Source organism: Salvelinus fontinalis, chromosome 3 (assembly GCF_029448725.1).
Source record: "Salvelinus fontinalis isolate EN_2023a chromosome 3, ASM2944872v1, whole genome shotgun sequence".
In the NCBI taxonomy this organism is placed as follows: domain Eukaryota; kingdom Metazoa; phylum Chordata; class Actinopteri; order Salmoniformes; family Salmonidae; genus Salvelinus; species Salvelinus fontinalis.
This window is the reverse complement of record NC_074667.1, coordinates 43731337-43752953: the sequence shown is the minus strand read 5'-3', so window position 1 is coordinate 43752953 and position 21617 is coordinate 43731337. Positions and strand designations below refer to the sequence as shown.

The 21617-nt window shown below is 43.8% G+C and overlaps 1 protein-coding gene across 1 annotated transcript in view; it reads left to right on the top strand.

Moving 5' to 3' along the window:
- Positions 1 to 21617, top strand: part of LOC129849614 (multiple epidermal growth factor-like domains protein 6) — a 103916-nt gene that overhangs the window by 56581 nt on the left and 25718 nt on the right. Inside the window, exon 5 of the mRNA XM_055916435.1 lies at positions 21113 to 21235. Coding sequence (XP_055772410.1) covers positions 21113 to 21235 — 123 coding nt within the window. The remainder of the gene's footprint in view (positions 1 to 21112; positions 21236 to 21617) is intronic.

Below are 21617 nucleotides of genomic sequence, written 5' to 3'. Positions count from 1 at the left end.
TCGTCTGTACTGGGACACTAAGGGACTAGGATATATGTTTTGAATTGGTTCATGATGAGGTCCTATTGTAGGCAACTTCAATATATTGACATCTGCTGAGTTTGTGCAGGTTGAGCTTATTTGATGAGTGTGAAGTTCTAAGAAGTTCATAATATTTTTCTGAATTTCTGTTACGCTACCTTTTGACAGTGTTGGATAGGAAAAGGAAACGTGTCTTCTACAATAAACAGTTCAGGGGTCACTTATAACGGAGGTCAACGGTCACAATGGGTGTCCTGCTAAACCATTTAGGTTAGTTGTCACTCAGTTCCTGTGGACTTCGTGAAATACATGCGGTAAAGAGATCAATGGAACCATTGCCAGTAGAATGGCCTTACTGAAAAGCTCAGTGACTTTCAAAGTGGCACCGTCATAGGATGGCACTTTTCCAATAAGTCAGTTCGTAAAATGTCTGCCCTGCTAGAGCTGCCCCGGTCAACTGTAAGTGATGTTATTGTGAAATGGAAATGTCTAGAAGCAACAAAGGCTCAGCCGTGAAGTAGTAGGCAGCACAAGCTCGCAGAACCGGACCGCCTGTCCTCGGAGGCAAACACTCACTACCGAGTTCCAAACTGCCTCTGGAAGCAAGGTCAACACAAGAACTGATGGTCGGTAGCTTCATGAAATGTGTTTCCATGGCTGAGCAGCCGCACACAAGCCTAAGATCACCATGCGCAATGCCAAGCATCGGTTGCAGTCATGTAAAGCTCCCTGCCATTGGACTCTGGGGCAGTGGAAACCCATTCTATGGATTGATGAGTCACGCTTCACTATCTGGCAGTCCGATGGACAAATCTGAGTTTGTGGATGCCAGGATAACGCACCCTGCCCCAATGCATAGTGCCAACTGTAACTGTTCATGGTTAGAGCTAGGCCCCTTAGTTCCAGTGAAGGGAAATCTTAACGCTACAGTGTACAGTGACATTCTAGAAGATTCTGTGCATTCAACTTTGTGGCAACAGTTTGGGGAAGGCCCTTTCCTGTTTCAGCGTGACAATGCCCCCGTGCACAAAGCGAGGTCCATACAGAAATTTGTTTGTCAAGATCGGTGTGGAAGAACTTGACAGGCCTGCACAGAGCCCTGACCTCAATCCCATCGAACACCTTTAGGATGAATTGGAATGCCGACTGCGAGCCAGGCCTAATCGCCCAACATCAGTGCCTGACCTCACTAATGGTCTTGTGGCTGAATGGAAGCAAGTCCACTCAGCAGTGTTCCAACATCTAGTGGAAAGCCTTCCTAGACGAGTGGAGGCAGTTATAGTAGCAAACAGGGGACCAACTCCATATTAATGCCCATGATTTTAGAATGAGATGTTCGACGAGCAGGTGTCCACATACTGTAGGTGTAACAGTTATTATTGGTGATTCTCTTTGTTACTCTATTGTAAGCCAATTAGTTTTGTCTTGACTTCACCTACTCAACATGGAATCTTACTGGCTGGTTTGCGTGGCTTGTTTGTTTGAGTTAGAATCATCCCAGTCAACAAGTGCCAAACTAGCTATACATAAAAGTTATTTTTATACTCCAAAGGGCAGAGTGTTCAAGTTATATCAATTTGTCTTTAAACATTGCTGTAATATTGTACATGAGATGTGGTGTTTCCTTTGAATATTTGTGGTGCATTTTGCCAAATATAATTTCAGAAAATGCTAGCTGGTTATTCACTGTGTCTGGGGGTGTTTTATGTATTTTGTACAGCGTGCGTGCAGAGAATAGAATGATCTGTGATCTCTTGCATGACGTGATATTTCTCTATCAGAAACATTTGTGAAATTATTAGTATATTGTGCATTGTAATTTTCATGTATTCCTGTTGTGGTAATAGTAATAACTGGAACTTCCATCAAGAGCTAGCCAGCTAGCCAGCTAACTAGCTACTAGTCTTTGTTAGCCACGGCTAGCGGTCTTCACCTTTTTTCCCCCGGCATCAGCCAGCCTTAGCTCGGACAACACCTGCCAGTCTGCATCAAGCCAGAGCATATCGGACTGCTTCTCTCTACCATATCACCGGATTCCTGCCGCTCTAAATCTTTTCTCCGAATCATTGCAACTAGCTAGCTGCAAACGAGTGGCTACTGTTAGCTAACGCCTCTGTCCCGAAGCAAGCACCAGCTAGCCTGAGCTAGCCTCGAGCTAGGCCCATATACCAGCTAATTCTAGGGCTACAATACCTCCTTTGCCAATTGGCCTGGACCCTTTATTGTCGAAACGGAGCCCCGTCGATCCATCACAACTGGACTGCCGACGTGATCGCCCGATGTGGTCTCAACTGGCTATTCTGTTACGATATCGCCAAAGAACCATCTACTAGTCCCGGCCCGCTAGTTTTTCTGAACGATGTGTCCCCTGCTCGCCTAGCGTAGTAGTGACTACCAAACAGCACCCTGACTCACCTATTGCTGCTCTTTTGACCCTATCTCTCGGCTACACAGCTGACACCCCCTGGACTGTTTCAATAATAACATCTTGGTGGGTTCCAAGATGGCTTAGCAGTTCAGACATCATTTTTGTCCTCGTACTGTCTTGTCCTGTATATATATATTTACACCTTCTTCGCATATCTTTTATATTTTTTTATTATCCAAGAACTCAACTACAAAAGCTTTCCTGCAACCCGCCTCACCAATTACAACAAAAAAAAAGTATTATTTACCTCAAATCTGAAAATCCACAGTGGAAGCTAACCAGGGGCTAATCAGAAGTTAGCCAGAAAGCTAACCAGAAGTTAGCCGAAAGCTAGCCGAAAGCTAATCTGAAGCTGCCCAGAAGTTAGCCGGCTTGCTGGCTAGCGTCGGTGTTTCAGCTGCCCACGTTTTGTGGTCATCAGCTATTCCTTTAGCTCGATAATCTACCGGCACTTTTGTGCAACGCGACTCGGACCGGAGCATACCGGGCCTTTTTTTTTTTTTTTTTTCTCTCAGTTTCCCCGGATTTCAGCCGCAGGCTCTGGACATTTGCACCTTGATTTCGCAGCTAGCTAGCTGCAAACCGTGTGACTATTGGCTTACGTCGATCCCGGAGCAAACTTAAATTATTCCGGAGCTAGCCAGCTGAGGAGTTCCATCAGCCATTCCTGGGCTACAGTCACCTATCCGGACCCGGGTTTTTTTTGCTGCAGATACGGAGCCCCACCGGGCCTTCACGATTGACTGCCGACGTTATCTGCCCGAGGGAGTTATCCAACTGGCACCTCCGTCGCGACGTTACCTGAACGCTCATCTGGGGCCCGCTAATCGTTAGCTGTCTTATCGGCTGCTATCTTAATAAGTATATCGGACATTTATTTTATTTTTTTATTTTTTTCTTGGGTCACTATATCTATTTTGCCAATTGGATTGATCCCCTCTACAAGACACGGAACCCCACTAATCTACCGACAGAAACGCACAAGGTGTCTAAAAATAGACCTCCATCCTATGCTATCTTGCTACCGATAGCCATCTACCCGGCCAGCTGTCTGGATCGCCGTGACCCCAACCAACCTCTACTCACTGGACCCTTATTGATCACTCGATTAAGCATGCCTCTCCTTAATGTAAATATGCCTTGTCCATTGCTGTTCTGGTTAGTGTTTATTGGCTTATTTCACTGTAGGGCCTCTAGCCCTGCTCACTATACCATATCCAACCATTCGGTTCCACCACCCACATATGCGATGACATCACCTGGTTTCAATGATGTTTCTAGAGACAATATCTCTCTCATCATCACTCAATACCTAGGTTTACCTCCACTGTATTCACATCCTACCACACCTTTGTCTGTACATTATTCCTTGAAGATATTTTATCGCCCCCAGAAACGTCCTTTTACTCTCTGTTCTAGACGTTCTAGACGACCAATTCTCATAGCTTTTAGCCGTACCCTTATCCTACTCCTCCTCTGTTCCTCTGGTGATGTAGAGGTGAATCCAGGCCCTGCAGTACCTAGCTCCACTCCTATTCCCCAGGCGCTCTCTTTTGATGACTTCTGTAACCGTAATAGCCTTGGTTTCATGCATGTTAACATTAGAAGCCTCCTCCCTAAGTTTGTTTTGTTCACTGCTTTAGCTCACTCTGCCAACCCGGATGTTTTAGCCGTGTCTGAATCCTGGCTTAGAAAGACCACCAAAAATTCTGACATTTTCATCCCCAACTACAAGATTTTCAGACAAGATAGAACGGCCAAAGGGGGCGGTGTTGCAATCTACTGCAAAGATTGCCTGCAGAGTTCTGTTTTACTATCCAGGTCTGTTCCCAAACAATTTGAACTTCTACTTTTAAAAATCCACCTCTCTAAAAACAAGTCTCTCACCGTTGCCGCCTGCTATAGACCACCCTCTGCCCCCAGCTGTGCTCTGGACACCATATGTGAACTGATTGCCCCCCATCTATCTTCAGAGCTCGTGCTGCTAGGCGACCTAAATTGGAACATGCTTAACACCCCAGCCATCCTACAATCTAAGCTTGATGCCCTCAATCTCACACAAATTATCAATGAACCTACCAGGTACCACCCCAATTCCGTAAACACGGGCACCCTCATAGATATCATCCTAACCAACTTGCCCTCCAAATACACCTCTGCTGTTTTCAACCAAGATCTCAGCGATCACTGCCTCATTGCCTGCATCCGTAATGGGCCAGCGGTCAAACGACCTCCACTCATCACTGTCAAACGCTCCCTGAAACACTTCAGCGAGCAGGCCTTTCTGATCGACCTGGCCGAGGTATCCTGGAAGGATATTGATCTCATCCCGTCAGTAGAGGATGCCTGGATATTTTTTTTAAAATGCCTTCCTCACCATCTTGAATAAGCATGCCCCATTCAAGATATTTAGAACCAGGAACAGATATAGCCCTTGGTTCTCTCCTGACCTGACTGCCCTTAACCAACAGAAAAACATCCTATGGCGTTCTGCATTAGCATCGAACAGCCCCCGTGATATGCAACTTTTCAGGGAAGCTAGAAACCAATATACACAGGCAGTTAGAAAAGCCAAGGCTAGCTTTTTCAAGCAGAAATTTGCTTCCTGCAACACAAATTCAAAAAAGTTCTGGGACACTGTAAAGTCCATGGAGAATAAGAACACCTCCTCCCAGCTTCCAACTGCACTGAAGATAGGAAACACTGTCACCACCGACAAATCCACTATAATTGAGAATTTCAAAAAGCATTTTTCTACGGCTGGCCATGCTTTCCACCTGGCTACCCCTACCCCGGTCAACAGCACTGCCCTCCCCTCTGCTACTCGCCCAAGCCTTCCCCATTTCTCTTTCTCCCAAATACAGTCAGCTGATGTTCTGAAAGAGCTGCAAAATCTGGACCCTTACAAATCAGCCGGGCTAGATAATCTGGACCCTTTCTTTCTAAAACTATCTGCTGAAATTGTTGCCACCCCTATTACTAGCCTTTTCAACCTCTCTTTCGTGTCGTCTGAGATTCCCAAAGATTGGAAAGCAGCTGCGGTTATCCCCCTCTTCAAAGGGGGGGACACTCTTGACCCTAACAGCTACAGACCTATATTTATCCTACCCTGCCTTTCTAAGGTCTTCGAAAGCCAAGTTAACAAACAGATCACTGACCATTTCGAATCCCACCATACCTTCTCCGCTATGCAATCTGGTTTCCGAGCTGGCCATGGGTGCACCTCAGCCACGCTCAAGGTCCTAAACGATTTCATAACCACCATCGATAAAATAAAATATTGTGCAGCTGTATTCATCAACCTGGCCAAGGCTTTCGACTCTGTCAATCACTGTATTCTTATCGGCAGACTCAACAGCCTTGGTTTCTCAAACAACTGCCTCGCCTGGTTCACCTTCTACTTCTCAGACAGAGTTCAGTGTGTCAAATCGGAGGGCCTGTTGTCCGGACCTCTGGAAGTCTTTATGGGGGTGCCACAGGGTTCAATTCTCGGGCCGACTCTTTTCTCTGTATATATCAATGATGTCGCTCTTGTTGCTGGTGATTCTCTGATCCACAGACGACACCATTCTGTATACTTCTGGCCCTTCTTTGGACACTGTGTTAACAAACCTCCAGACGAGCTTCAATGCCATACAACTCTCCTTCCATGGCCTCCAACTGCTCTTAAATGCAAGTAAAACTAAATGCATGCTATTCAACCGATCGCTGCCCTCACCTGCCCACCCGTCCAGCATCACTACTCTGGACGGTTCTGACTTAGAATATGTAGACAACTACAAATACCTTGGTGTCTGATTAGAGTGTAAACTCTCCTTCCAGACTCACATTAAGCATCTCCAATCCAAAATTAAATCTGGAATCGGCTTCCTATTTCGCAACAAAGCATTCTTTACTCATGCTGCCAAATATACCCTCGTAAAACTGACTATCCTATCGATCCTTGACTTCGGCGATGTCATTTACAAAATAGCCCCCAACACTCTACTCAGCAAATTGGATGCAGTCTATCACAGTGCCATCCGTTTTGTCACCAAAGCCCCATATACTACCCACCATTGCGACCTCTATGCTCTCGTTAGCTGGCCCTCGCTTCATATTTGTCGCCAAATCCACTGGCTCCAGGTCATCTATAAGTCTTTTCTAGGTAAAGCCCCCCTTATCTCAGCTCACTGGTCACCATAACAGCACCCACACGTAGCACGCGCTGCAGCAGGTATATTTCATTGGCCACCTTTGCTGCCAATGACTGGAATGAATTTTAAAAAATCACTGAATCTGGAGCCTCATCTACCTCACTAACTTTAAGCATCAGCTGTCAGAGCAGCTTACAGATCATTGCACCTGTACATATAGCATTTGTAAATAGCTCACCCAACTACCTCATCCCTATATTGTTATTTATTTTTTTGCTCCTTTGCACCCCAGTATCTCTACTTGCACATTCATCTTCTGCACATCTATCCCTCCAGTGTTTAATTGCCACTATGGCCTATTTGTTGCCTTATCTCAATCTTACTTAATTTGCACACTATATATAGACTTTTCTATTGTGTTATTGAGTGTACGTTTGTTTATTCCACGTGCAACTCTGTGCTGTTTGTGTCGCACTGCTTTGCTTTATCTTGGCCAGGTCGCAGTTGTAAATGACAACTTGTTCTCAACTGGCCTACCTGGTGAAATAAAGGTTAAGTAAAAAAGTGTCCCAATTTCCCTAGTTAATATTGCCTGCTATCATGCATTTATTTTAACAAAATATGTAGATTAAAAAAAAGATATACTTGTGTATTGGTTTTAAGAAAGGCATTGATGTTTACGGTTAGGTACATTTGTGCAACGATTGTGCTTTTTTTGCAAATGTGCTTTTGTTAAATCATCAGGCTGTGATTCGATGATAAATTAACAAGCACCAATTTGATTATATGCAACGCAGAACAACCTAGTAATATCATCAACCATGTATAGTTAACTAGTGTTTATGTGAAGATTGATTGTTTTTTATAAGATACGTTTAATGCTAGCTTGCAACTTACCTTAGCTCCTTGCAGCCACAAGGTCCTTTTGATGCTGCGCTCGCGTGACAGGTTGTCAGCCTGCCAAGCAGTCTCCTCGTGGATTGCAATGTAATCGGCCATAATCGGCACCCAAAAAGGCCGAATACCGATTGTTATGAAAACTTGAAATCGGCCTTAATTAATCCATGCCGATTAATGGGTCGACCTCTAGTTCAGTTATTCTGCCATTACTTCATCCAAAAGACTACAGTCGACTGCAGTTACTGCACTTTTACTGCAGTTTCAAAACTGCAATCTTTTTTTGTAAGGGAGGTTATATTGGACTCAATATTCTATGATGTACATTGTTGGCAGAATAGATGGATGCAGTTCAGTGCATGATTAATATAATAATCATGCACTGAATACATTTCTTGGTAGTCCAAAAAATATTGCTATCAGGTTGTAAATCACAGCTGGCCTGGTACATTGTTTGCTGCCTCCATTCGGGATGCACTGTTTCAGTTCAATGACTATTCAATGACTATTTTGTACAAAAACGGACGAATGTAACTAAGGCTGGGAATGTCAATACAATCAAACTAGCAAGGGCAGTGATCACAAGTCAGTCATAATGTGGCTAATATGCTGGCGTATCTATTTATGTAGCTAGCTAAAAACACAAAGCATAATGTTAGCTAGATAGTTAGCTAGCTGCTAGGAGGATGTCATGTCATTGCAGGAGTGGGTGAGTGACTTTTTGCCCTAGTATCGTTTTTTTGGTGGCTACACAGCTAGAGATGCACGTGTCATTTGGTTAGCTAGCAAGAAATGTGAATCGCTTTGCTAGCTAGCTAACTATGCTGAAAGACTGTTATCCTGTTAGCATATCTCTTCCTTTCACAAATTCACTCGGGCTAGCTATCTACTCAGATTTCAGAGCACTCTTGTCTGAACCCTTACAAAAAAGATTGCAGTTTTGAAACTGCAGTAAAAGTGCAGTAACGGCAGTCGACTGTGGAATTTTGAAATCAATAATTGCAGAATAACTGCACTGTACTGCAAACTTACTGCAGTAAAAAAAACAGTTATTTGCAGCATACTGCAGTTACAGTGCCTTGCAAAAGTATTCATCCCCCTTGGCATTTTTCCTATTTTGTTGCATTACAACCTGTAATTAAAATGTATTTTTGGGGGGGTTGTATCATTTGATTTACACAACATGCTTACCACTTTGTAGTTGCAAAATATTTGCTATTGTATGACCTAATATGACCTTGTCAGCAAAAAAAGTCCCTCTAAGCTGCAGGCTTGCACGGGAGTGCAGTAGCCAAGACTGCCGTGCAGCTCCCCCAGGACTGAGTCTTCCCAGTTAATTAACACAATCAATGTTTCCCTTTAATGGGGCAATTGTGATCGAATCAACACAATATTGGCCACTTTCAATGCCACATACCGAAACAAAACAAACTATGCAAGATATTTTTTTGTAAGCACAACCCATTTGAGTAGGATTTTATTGAGCAAGACTCAGCCATAACTCTACACAGACCGGTGTGGCAGCACCAATCAGAGTTGTAGTAGGTCTATACACAAATAGACCATGGCCACATATGGATCTGTGCCATTTACTTTGAACTGGTCTGTGTTTATAGCTGTGGTCTTGAGTAGATGCACTTGTTTTGAGATCAAAGCAAGAGCTGCGTGTAGCAACGTGTGAACATTTTGTTCATATCCTTTGCTAGTTAGTGAGTTATTAGCCCAGTTATAGATCATTTGTAGTCAACAATAGGGGAGTGATTGCTTCCTATAAGAGCACTAAACGTGTACATTTCTAGATATTATGAAAAACAAGTCAGGTGAAGAGCTTTTTTTATATCTTAAAGGGGCAGTGCTGTATTTTGAGACGGGCTTGAATAAGCCAAGAAGGCAATCGGCAGAGGGTAGCATTATTTGTCTGATTCTCTGTAATAATGGTATGGGAATAATAATGCATTTTATTTTATAAAGTGGTTTCTTGCATCAAAGAACACAACAACATGTTCATTCACCTCTGTGTTTGAAGGACAAGTCGATTAACAGGTTCATGTTAAGCTGGTTGTTGGTTAGTACAATGCATGCACTGGCAAGCAAGCTGCAGAAGGACGAGCTGGGTATTCCCCATCGTTTATCTGTGAAATTCTTAAAAACTAGCTGAAAAGGTTTGAGAGTGTTTATCTAATGTTCCTTCCTTAGATTTTAGCTCATCTTGCTCTGGCTAGCATTAGTTGTTGATCTGGTTGATGTGCATATAGGGAAAGATAGCCTACCTTTTTATGGTTGTTTGATCAATAGGAATGTAAAGTTCCCAAATGTAAGAGAACTCCCGTGATATTTAGTTACATATTTGCAGAAAAATCCATTCCAGGAGTATTTTGTGGCATTTGGCGAATGCGTTCTAATGGTCAAAAGTCGCGCTGATGCAACTGCCTGTAAACACACAGTCCAGATCAAAGTGAACGATTGCAGGAACTTGTGGCAAATGGCTTGTTTGCATATAGGCCTGCTGTACCTCTGATTGGCTATGGTGCACTGGTCTGCTTAGACTCCAGTCCGGGTACTGGTACAGAGTCAATGTGCGGGGGTACAGGTTAATCGAGGTAATTTGTAAAGTGACTATGCATAGTAAATAAACAGTGAGTAGCAGCAGTGTAAAAACAAAGGGGAGGTTCAATGTAAATAGTCCGGGTGGCCATTTGATTAGTTTAGTTGTTCAGCAGGCTTATGGCTTGGAGGTAGAAGCTGTTAAGGAGCCTTTTCACCCTAGACTTGGCGCTCCAGGACCGCTTGCCATGCGGTAGCAGAGAGAACAGTCTATGACTTGGGTAACTGGAGTCTTTGACCATTTTTTGGGCCTTCCTCTGACAACGCCTAGTATATAGGTCCTGGGTTTCAGGATGCTTGGCCCCAGTGATGTACTAGGCCGTACGCACTACCCTCTGTAGCGCCTTCTGGTCAGATGCCGAGCAGTTGCCAAACCAGGCGGTAATGCAACCGGTCAGGATGCTCTCGATGGTGCAGCTGTAGAACTTTTTGAGGATCTGGGGACCAGTCTCCTGAGGGGGAAAAGGTGTTGTCGTGCCCTCTTCACAACTGTCTTGGGGTTTTTGGACCATGATAGTTTGTTGGTGATGTGGACACCAAGGAACTTGAAACTCTCGACACGCTCCACTTCAGTTCCATCAATGTTATTGGGAGCGTGTTCGGCCCTCTTTTTCCTATAGTCCACGATTAGCTCCTTTGTCTTGCTCACATTGAGAGAGAGGTTGTTGTCCTGGCACCACACTGCCAGGTCTCTGACCTTCTCCCTAGGCTATCTCATCGTTGTTGGTCATCACACTGTTGTGTCGTCAGCAAACTTAATGATGGAGTCGTGCCTGGCCACGCAGTCATGGGTGAACAGGGAGTACAGGAGGGGACTAAGCACGCACCCCTGAGGGGCCCCAGTGTTGAGGATCAGCGTGACATGTGTTGTTGCCTACTCTTACCACCTGGAGGTGGCCCGTCAGGAAGTCCATGATCCAGTTGCAGAGGGAGGTGTTTAGTCCCAGGGTCCTTAGCTTAGTGATGAGTAGGGTTGCAAAGGGTCGGAAACTTTACGGTAAATTTCTGGAATTTTGGGGGGAATTTTCCATGGGAATTAAGCCTGGGAATTTTGCTTCAATTCATCAAAAAGTTAGTTTATAACAGTGCACCTTTTTTGTGGGATACACATAAGGCAATTCTAGGTCTTGTGGCATATTTTGGTTAAACTATCCCCAATTCAATGGAATTGCAACCACTCTGCAAGTGCAGTGGATTCTTCCATCACATGTGCAGTGCACTCTTCCAGCACATGTACTGATTCTGAAGATCTTGCACACTAATGAGATGCTATTGAGCACACACTACTACACTGTCTGAACCAAGGACTACGTGTTTTCTGGTAAGTTTTGATAACAATACTGGGTTAGGTGAATATATTTTATAGGACATACATTATGTTTTGTTAACTAGTAAATAGTAGACTACAGCAAAGTGTGTTCAAATCATTTGTAACTTGTTAACAATTTCTGCTAGTTAGTATTTGCTACCATGTGGGTTTTAGCTTGCTTGAGCCTGCTAACTGAGGAGTGTTATTCACCTGTTTCCATACATGCTTCATTTTAAAACATTTATCTTACAAAGGAGTTGTTTAATCTAACTGCTTAACTATTTATCTGTACATGGAATTGTATTTGTTTTTTTAACTCATTTTTTTCTCATCTTTACAGGAAAATGCCACGGGCACTATCTGATGTGTGGAGACATTTCACTGCAGCTAAAGTAGAAGGAAAAGCTGTGTACATTAGCAAATACTGTGCCAAATTATATGTGAAGAATGCAACAAAGATGCAGTATCATCTGGCCAAGTGCATAAAGTTCCCTCAGCGCTCACAACAAGCAACCTCTGACAAAAGTCCCACTACTTCTATTCGAGTTGAAAATGATGAATCAGACACCTTATCGATAGCAACAGCTCATGGTCCTCCTGGAATCAGAAGTTTTTTTGACTCAATGGAGGAACGTAGTCAGAGAAATGCTGATGAATGTCTTGCTCGAGCTGTGTATACAACTGGTTCACCTCTGATGCTCACAGGCAATGTGTATTGGAAGAGATTTCTGAATGTTCTACGCCCAGCATACATCCCTCCAACCAGACATGCTTTATCTACTCATTTACTGGATGCAGAGTTCAACAGAGTTCAAGTGAAGGTCAAGCAAATCATAGAGAAAGCAGACTATTACAATCATCTCTGATGGGTGGTCGAATGTTCATGGGCAAGGAATAATGAACTACATAATCTCCAACCCTCAACCAAGATTCTACAAGAGCACAGACACAAGGGACAACAGACACACCATTATCTACATTGCAGATGAGCTGAAGGCAGTCATCAATGACCTTGGACCAGATAAGGTATTTGCACTGGTGACAGACAATGCTGTGAACATGAAGGCTGCTTGGTCTAAAGTGGAGGAGTCCTACCCTCACATCACACCCATTGGCTGTGCTGCTCATGCATAGAATCTGCTCGTCAAGGACATCATTGCACTGAAAACAATGGATACACTCTACAAGAGAGCCAAGGAATTGGTTAGGTATGTGAAGGGTAATCAAGTTAGAGCAGCAATCTACCTAACCAAGCAAAGTGAGAAGAATAAGAGCACCACATTGAAGCAGCCCAGCAACACCTGTTGGGGTGGTGATGTCATCATGTTTGACAGTCTCCTGCAGGGGAAGGAGTCTCTCCAAGAAATGGCCATATCACATTCTGCCGATCAAGAGGATACTCTTGGATGATGTATTTTGGGAGAGAGTGGTAAGCCTGAAACCTATAGCAGTAGCCATTGCACGGATTGAAGGAGGCAATGCCATCCTGTCTGATGTTCAGACTCTGCTTGCAGATGTAAGAGAAGAAATCAGCCCGGCCCAGTTCACTGTTGCTCCAAGCAGAGGAAACTGCAGTTCTGAAATACATCAAAAGCATGAAGAGTTCTGCCTGAAGCCCATACACGCAGCAGCAGCATACATGTTGGATGCCATGTATGCTGGCAAGAGCATCCTGTCTGGTGCAAAGATCAACAAGGCCTATGGTGTCATCACTACCTTGTCTCGCCACCTTGGCCTGGATGAGGGCAAGGTTCTTGGCAGTCTGGCAAAATACACTTCCAAGCAAGGGCTTTGGGATGGAGATGCAATATGGCAGTCGTGCCAACGTATGCCAACGAGCCATCCTCATAAAGGTTAGAAAGTGACAGTGAAGATGAGGCCTCAGTTTGATGTTCAATAGGTGGACATTGAGGAGGTCCAGGGAGAAGACATGGAAGCCTGAGTGGAAGACAACCAAATCTTTAGTTTCTAGACTTAAGCTTTAGTTTCTAGACTATCATTTTACAGATGTATGTTGAAAATGTTTTTGGAGGATGCTATGGATCATTGGTGATCATTCAATATTTCCTTTTGATGTTCAGTGAAAACATCCAATGTAAACTCATTTAATTAAAGTTCAATTCGTAACTAAAATACTTTATTTTATTTCTGTTGGAAAGATTATGTCTACTTATGATAATCTAAAAGGTTTACGTTTCTGTATCCATATGATATGGTAAATATATCCAATGCAAGAAACATCTACATTTAAATGGTAGTAATATTAATTCCCATATATTTCCGATAAATCCCATATATTCCCGTTAATTCCCATATTTTCCCGTTAATTCCCACGGAAAGTTTCCCCCTCTGAATATTCACCAAAATGTGCAATCTTAGTGATGAGCTTTGTGGGCACAATGGTGTTGAACGCTGAGCTGTAGTCAATGAACAGCATTCTCACATAGGTGTTCCTTTTGTTCAGGTGTGAAAGGGCAGTGTGGAGTGCGATTGAGATTGCATCAGAGGTATGCGAATTGGAATGGGTCTAGGGCAGGGGTCGGGAACCTTTTTGACTAAGAGAGCCATGAAAGCAAAACATTTAGAAATTTATTTCAGTGAGAGCTATATAATATATTTTAAAAGTGAATTCAACTAAATGTCAGTATAATAAGCCTCTGAATTTATTCTTAAATAATGTTGTTATAATACTCACCATTAATACGACTTCTGGTGCTGCATGGATTTGCTGATGTCTTTGTAGTCTGGTTGGTACTTGGTGAGGTTAAGCTTCATGCAAGCGTTGAGACTTTCATCCGTTAAACGTGATCGTAGGTTGGACTTGTTTTTAAGTTTTTAAGATGTGAGAATGACTGCTCACATGCATACGTAGATCCAAACATGGTCAATACAGCAATACTCACACGCTGCAGTGTGTGGTATGTGACAGGAAGCGCGTTCCACGTTTTGAGAATCAGCTGGTCTTCGGGTTGAAGTTTTTTCATTTCTGTCCACATGTGCTTGCTCGCCAACTCCGCTTTCTGTCATGTGATTCTTTCCAAATCTTCATTCAGTGACTTGAACTTATTCACCCACATGTCTGAGGCCTTCAGGTCAGCCACTTCTGCTTCAAAATCTCTGACGGAGACACCAGGAATGTAACTCAGGTCGGCTGTGTTCAGTGAACACTCGTTTGGAAGGGTGATGAACTTAAAAAGACGAGTGTGCTCACGAAATTCTCCAAAGCGTGCTTTGAAGGACTGTAGGAGACTGGATGTGCAGCGAGCTAGCTGGTGGAGATCAAAGTTTTGAATAGGCTCACTTGCTGTGCATGCATCTTTAAATTGGCTCAGTTTTTCAAAATGTAGTAAACGACCTGTTTCAAGATCCATGATGAAAAGTTCTAGCTTGTTTTCAAAAGCAAACACAGCTTGTTGAAGGGATAACACTGTATTTCCAATGCCTTGCATTTTCACGTTGAGCTGGTTCAGATGTTCAGTCATATCTACGAGACAGTAAAACTTGAGGAGCCACTCAGTTTCGGCTAGCTCAGGATGCTCGATGCCTTTCATTTCAAGGAAAGTCCGGATTTCTTTCAGGCAAGCCGCAAAACGGCTAAGCACCTTCCCTCTTGACAACCAACGCACATTGCTGTGCAAAAGCAGACCAGGATAGTTATTTCCAACTTCATCCAGCAGTGTTTTAAACTGGCGATCATTTAAGGCTCGAGCAACAATAAAGTTGATCACACGAATGACCAGCGACATCACTTCCCCAAACTGCCTGTCACACATCTGAGCACAAAGTGCCTCCTGGTGTAGAATGCAATGGAAACTTAGGATGGGTCTATTTTCATGTTCACGGAGAAGCGCCACAAATCCTTTTTTATTCCCCACCATACACGGAGCACCATCAGTACACACTGAGAGAAGTTTATCCATAGGTAGATTTTTTTTCTTGAGCAAACTCCATGAAAGACTTAAATAAATCCTCACCTCTTGTGGACCCTTTTAATGGCAGAACTGCAAGACTTTCTTTGCGCAGTGTGTCACCAACAGCATATCTTGCAATCACGCTGAACTGCGACAAATGGCTCACGTCTGTTGATTCATCCAAAGCCAGGGAAAAGAACGGCGCTGCATTTATGTCCTTCACTTGCGTTTCCTCCACTTTGTTTGCCATCACGATGGTACGATCATGAACAGTTCTTGCCGACAGAGGCATGTCTTGTATCCGTTTAATTATCTTGTCTTTGTTCGGAAGATCATCAAAAAGTTAATTGGCTACATCCAGCATGAACGTTTTAGCATACTCGCCATCTGTGAATGGTTTTCCGTTCCTCACTATTGCTAAAGATCCAGCAAAGCTAGCGGAATTATAGTCACCTTGCCGGGTCCATACGCGGAGTTGCTGCTGGCTAGCTTGCACCCTGCTCAGTAGCTCTTGGCACGCTTTCTTTCTGCTGTCTCCCGCAGGGTATTTTGATGCAAAGGTAGCATGGCGCGTGTCGAAGTGCCGCTTTACATTCGACCGTTTCATCGATGTAATTTTGTCATTGCAAATAAGACACACCGCAGAACCTGCTCTCTCCACAAAGGCGAATTCTTCGGTCCATTCGTCCTGAAATGTACGATACTCGTCATCTTTTTTTCTTTTCGCCATCTTCTTCGTCGAAGGGTTAGCTTTGAGCTAATGACCGAGCAGACTGATTCAAAAGGAGGCGTTTACCTGTTTTACCTAGCAACGGCCAACGTAGGCCAGTATCATTTAATTAAAATAATGGACAATTGCTCCTGCAGCCCTGAACAGGACATGAGCAGTGAAAAATCGATGGATGGATTAAAACAAGTGAGAATATTTTGTTTTATCTGCGAGCCAGATGCAATCATCAAAAGAGCCACACCTTGCTCGGGAGCCATAGGTTCCCGACCCCTGGTCTAGGGTTTCTGGCATGATGGTGTTGATGTGAGCCATGACCAGCCTTTCAAAGCACTTCATGGCTACCGACGTGAGTGCTACGGGACAGTAATAATTTAGGCAGGTTACCTTCGCTATCTTGGGCACAGGGACTATGGTGGTCTGTTTGAAACATGTAGGTATTACAGCCAGGGAGAGGTTGAAAATGTCAGTGAAGACACTTGCCAGTAGGTCCCCGCATTCTTTGAGTACACGTCCTGGTAATCCGTCTGGCCCGTGGCTTTGTGAATGTTGACCTGTTTATAGGTCTTGCTCACATCGGCTACGGAGAGCATGATCACACAGTCGTCCAGAACAGCTGGTGCACTCATGCATGCTTCATTATTGCTTGCCTCAAAGCGAGCATAAAATACATTTAGCTCAACTGGTAGTTTTGCGTCACTAGGCAGCTCACGGCTGGAATTCCCTTTGTAGTCCGTAATAGTTTTCAAGCCTTACCACATCCGACGAGCATCAGAGTCGGTGTAGTAGGAGTCAATCTTAGTCCTGTATTGACGCTTTACCTGTTTAATGGTTCGTCTGAGGGTATAGTTATGGTCATACCTAACATGATCTAACAACATGTATTTCTAATCCACCTTGTTGAAATACTTGACCTAGTCCAGGGATAACTCTCCAATCTCCTCAAGTCATCATCCGTTTTAATATCCTGCCTCTCAGACCTATCCTTTTTGAGGCCTATGAGCTGGTGTCCCAGGCTTCACCTTAGCTTGTCCCCTGGTGAATGCAGCTCTGGCAGACAAGGAGGGGACCCCAGTCAGGCAGATGAAAGCAGCATGTTTTTAGATCTGGACCATAAGAGGAAACAGACCAGGGCTATTTGTGGCTTCCTCTTGATCAATGTTCTAATGTTCCGGGCAGTGACCAAGATATGATCAGGCTGCAGTACGGTGCTGTGTTAGTGTTAGACCCCTACAGTCCTACTCAGACATTAACCCAGGCCCCACGGGAAGTGGCGGTAGTCCTTATCACAGGAGGTCACACAATACAGCCCACCAATATAACCCAGTTCTTACATGTGGCAGAGTTCATAACAAATCACTTTTGAATGTAGCTATTAGTTAAAGAGTGTTTGTTTTCTGTTCTTTTTTACTATTTGTTTAGGAACAGAATGTCCACTCCTGGGAAATACACAATTTAGATTTGTCTGATGTGTTGTTGTTTTTTCACTTTAGTAGTAATTGACAAAGCAGCATATAATGTGAGTCCTGGCTTGTGGCTGTATATATGTATAATGTATAGATATCCTGCTGAGTTGAACACATTGAAGGGGCAGACGTTCAGTGATATGATATATTACTGGGGGCTGCTGTGTGTGTCTGGGTGAGTGCCAGCAGTCTGGCAGTAAGAATAAATGGGGCATGAGTATATGGAGGACAGACTCACTGAAGGTCCAGTTGGTGGCCTGTTAAAATGTTATATGGTATGGACCATAGGATGGACAGGTCACTGAAGCCTTCTCACTGTGTAGGGATAGCTCTGATCAGAACCAGCTAAATAGACAGCTAGAGCAGAGAACACAGGCCTTTGTGTATGTGTATGTGTGTGTGTACGTGTGGACATACACACATTCATGTGCTCCTGTGCATCAGAACCAGAGGTTTATTGATACCCTTCTGGACAGTGGGCTGGTCTTCTGAGCATTCAGAACCCTTTGACTAAACAGCCTGGATGTTTTGAGACTGGGGTTAACTATTGGGTATTGGTGTCCAGATTTCATGTCACGCTACACCTATACACAGATATCCATCACGTGTAATTATAGCTGTGTATTTTTCCCTGCCTGCCTGCCTGCCTGCTTGGTGAGTCAGTTTGACCCTGAGCTCCAGCCCTGTAGGCATCCAGCCTCTAACTCTGACCTGGAGCATGGGCAAGCTTGGCTAGGCCTTTGGGCCCTCAGACAGCCTGCTTAGTTTTACAGAAAGTAGAGATACAGTGATTGTAGTAGAAGTAGCTGTGGTTCATCAGTAATACAACTATGAGTAGTGGTTATAGGAGCAGGTTCAGGGTCAAATTATGTTGGCTCAGTGTTCATGATATGTACAATGAACCGTTTCAATTACCTCCTGAGAGAAAAGAGTAATAAAGCAAATGCAGCCCTTTCCTTTACATTGGCAGCTTGTCCTACAGTAATATAATAGAGTGAGGCTATGTGTGACTGGTGGCTCTGACTCCATGGAGGCCCACACAGTGTCAGCGAATGGATGGAAGGATATTGACACTTTACTTGATGAACAGAGTTTACTGCAACTCACACCAACATCAGAGTAACTAATCTGGAGAAATGATAAATACTTTACCCCCATGACAGATATCAGGGGTATAGAAAAAGTAGCTAGAGTCTTCAACTTAACTCTTGAAATTAAAAGGTCAGAAAATGTGCAGGACAGTAGTCCATTGCGTTTGAGTTTTCTTATACCAGATACGGATGAAGGGGCTGGGGGACAATGTAGATGTAATGTGGGTTCAATGTGGATTGAGGTTACCTGTACCAGTACTGGAGACAAGCATCCCACTGCTGTCGCCTGGAGTCAGGTGAGGGTGTAGCCTGTGCACCAATCACCAGGCGAGAGGTCACTGGGTTAATCATCGTGGGAACCTGTTTTGACACCGAGGGAGTCTTTATCATTGTTCTTGGTGATGAATAGTAATAATCCATGTCTCGGCGTAGGGTTACAAACTCTCCCATAGACACATTTTGGCTTCTCCCTTCTCTCATTTTTCTTTCCCAATTAGGATATATCTTTCATTTTTGTTTAGCATACTCTAGTTAGTATCTATTATGGGCCTGGCTGTTTATTTCTATCCAGTACTGGTAGCATTTCCCCTCTCCATTCTGTCTTCATTGTGAGGACAGGAAAGCTTGTGACCTTGTGGGACTTGATCCATGGCAATTCAGCATTCCTTCCCATTGAGCAGAATGACACATGAGCGGGAATCTGACCCAGCATGAAACCTGGGAGCCACTCAGGTGTGTGTCCTCAGGGGGAGGATGCAGCCCCCCAGCCCCACTCTTCCTGACCCCGTAGAAACTGACATGAAAACAGCCAGGACTTCCCCAGGGCCCCGGAGTCAGGTCCTTGATCTGCAGGTCACGTTCAGGTCACGTTCTGTTCACAGGCAGGAGACAGGAATGTGTTATTCCCCTGGACTTGTACTCTGAGTGGAAAATCATCCTCACCGTATATGCTTTGTAGAACATTTCATTAAACTACAGAAGAGGCATTTGTTTTGATATTTGGTGAATGGGGAATATAAAGCCCAGTGTTTTGGCATTTACATGTCCAGACGTTGTAAACTAGGAGAGAAATACCAGGTCTGTAATTGGCTGGTTAGTGCTGGCGGTGGCTGAATGCACTAAAAGGAACTAATAGGAAAACAACTAACCACCATTTCCTCTGGCAGTCCCAGAATCGCTCCATGACTCTCCTCTGTTTATGGACATAGAGTGGGCTATGAAATTATTAGTAGTGCCAAGCAAATACACTCCTCCTCCTCCCCCTTTCTCTCTCATCACCCACTCATCCGTTCTTTCACAGCACTGTAGCATTCCTTCAATGGTATGAAGAATGAAAAGCAGTCCTGTGATGTTGAAGAGAGTTATATTACTTTACAGTCATCAATACCCTGATTGTACTGTATTTGTATGAACTTTGGAGGTTCACTTTTCCAGCTAAAGATACATTGGGTTTCTGTCAGCACTTTATCAGGATCTGAGTCTGTGTGTATACAGTGAAGTGGAGAGAGAATACATGTGGTCAGTTGAAGGACAGCTCTGGCAGGATGTGTAAGGGATATAAATGAGATGGGAACATGGTTGCTTTTTAAGGACGCATTGCATTGCCATTATGTGATTGACAGACTATCTGGTTGTCTGGTTTCTATTGGCTGAATTTCTGAGTTTCTCTCATCTGACCAGTGTGCTTTATTCATGTGCTGATGAAGGCGCTGGCAGGGGTTTTATGGTTACCAAGATGGTGTCTTGAAAGCTTGTGGTTACATTCAAACTATGACATATATTTGAAACACATCTCAGAGAGTTGAGTTGCATGAAAACTCACAATAAGGTTGGTAAGTCAAACTAGACATATTAGGCTAATATCATAAATAATTGTTTTAACAAATCTGATGTGCCACATTGGATTACAGAGAGTCAGTTTTCTTACATTGGAGATTGAACATGTTGCCTAAAAATGGAAACTGGCCTGATAAGTGTTGTCATGACTTTCCGTAAGCTTTGAAGCAGCTCTTCCAAACCTCACAAACCAGACCCAAACTCATCCCTGGAAGACATTGGAGTTAAACTCTATCTGACATTAAATGAAAGAGAAAGCTTTTTTTTCTTCTTTTTTTTACTTATGTGGTTGAGGGAAGTTAGTTAATCACTGGCTCTACCAAGTGACTAGCTGGTGTCCTGGCAGTTCTTGCATGTCTCGTTAGGGGGAAAACATAATGATGGATGCTGTGTATAATATTCCAATTTAGTTAAACAAAAGGATACACTTAACCCATCAGATATTTTCTAATTTCAAGGATAACAACAAACACTGCTTTCATTTCTTGTAGGTTATTTCTCACTCTTCAATCTTATTTCCTCAGCAATCATGATGCTAATGAATTCATGGTTATTTGTCATGACTGTGGCTCTGTCATTTAGAAGCACTGTGTCTCCTACAGTATTGTACTCTATTGATAATTCTGTAACATTGGTACCATTAAGTATGCTACTGTGTGACTGATCAGTCTTTCTGTCCCTGTCAGATGTTAATGAGTGTGAGGAGACTAACGGAGGCTGTGAGGCTCTGTGCTGCAACACCATCGGCAGCTTCTACTGCAGTTGTCCCTCTGGTCAGCAGCTGAAGGACGACGGCAAGACCTGCCAAGGTAAGTCCTCCTCACCTCCTCTACCACCATCACTACCAGCACTACTAATACCACCATTACCACCATCACTACCACTACCACCACCCCCACCCCATCACCTCCAGTACCACCATCACCACTACTACCATCATCACCACTACCAATACTACTATCATCAATACTAACACCACCACTACCACCATAACCGCTACTACCACTATCACCACCACTACTGCCATCATCTCCAGTACCACCATCACCACAACTACCATCATCACCACCACTACCACCATCACCACTACTACCACCATCCCCAACACTACCACCATCACCTCCAGAACCACCATCACCACCACTACCACCATCACCACCACTACCACCATCACCTCCAGAACCACCATCA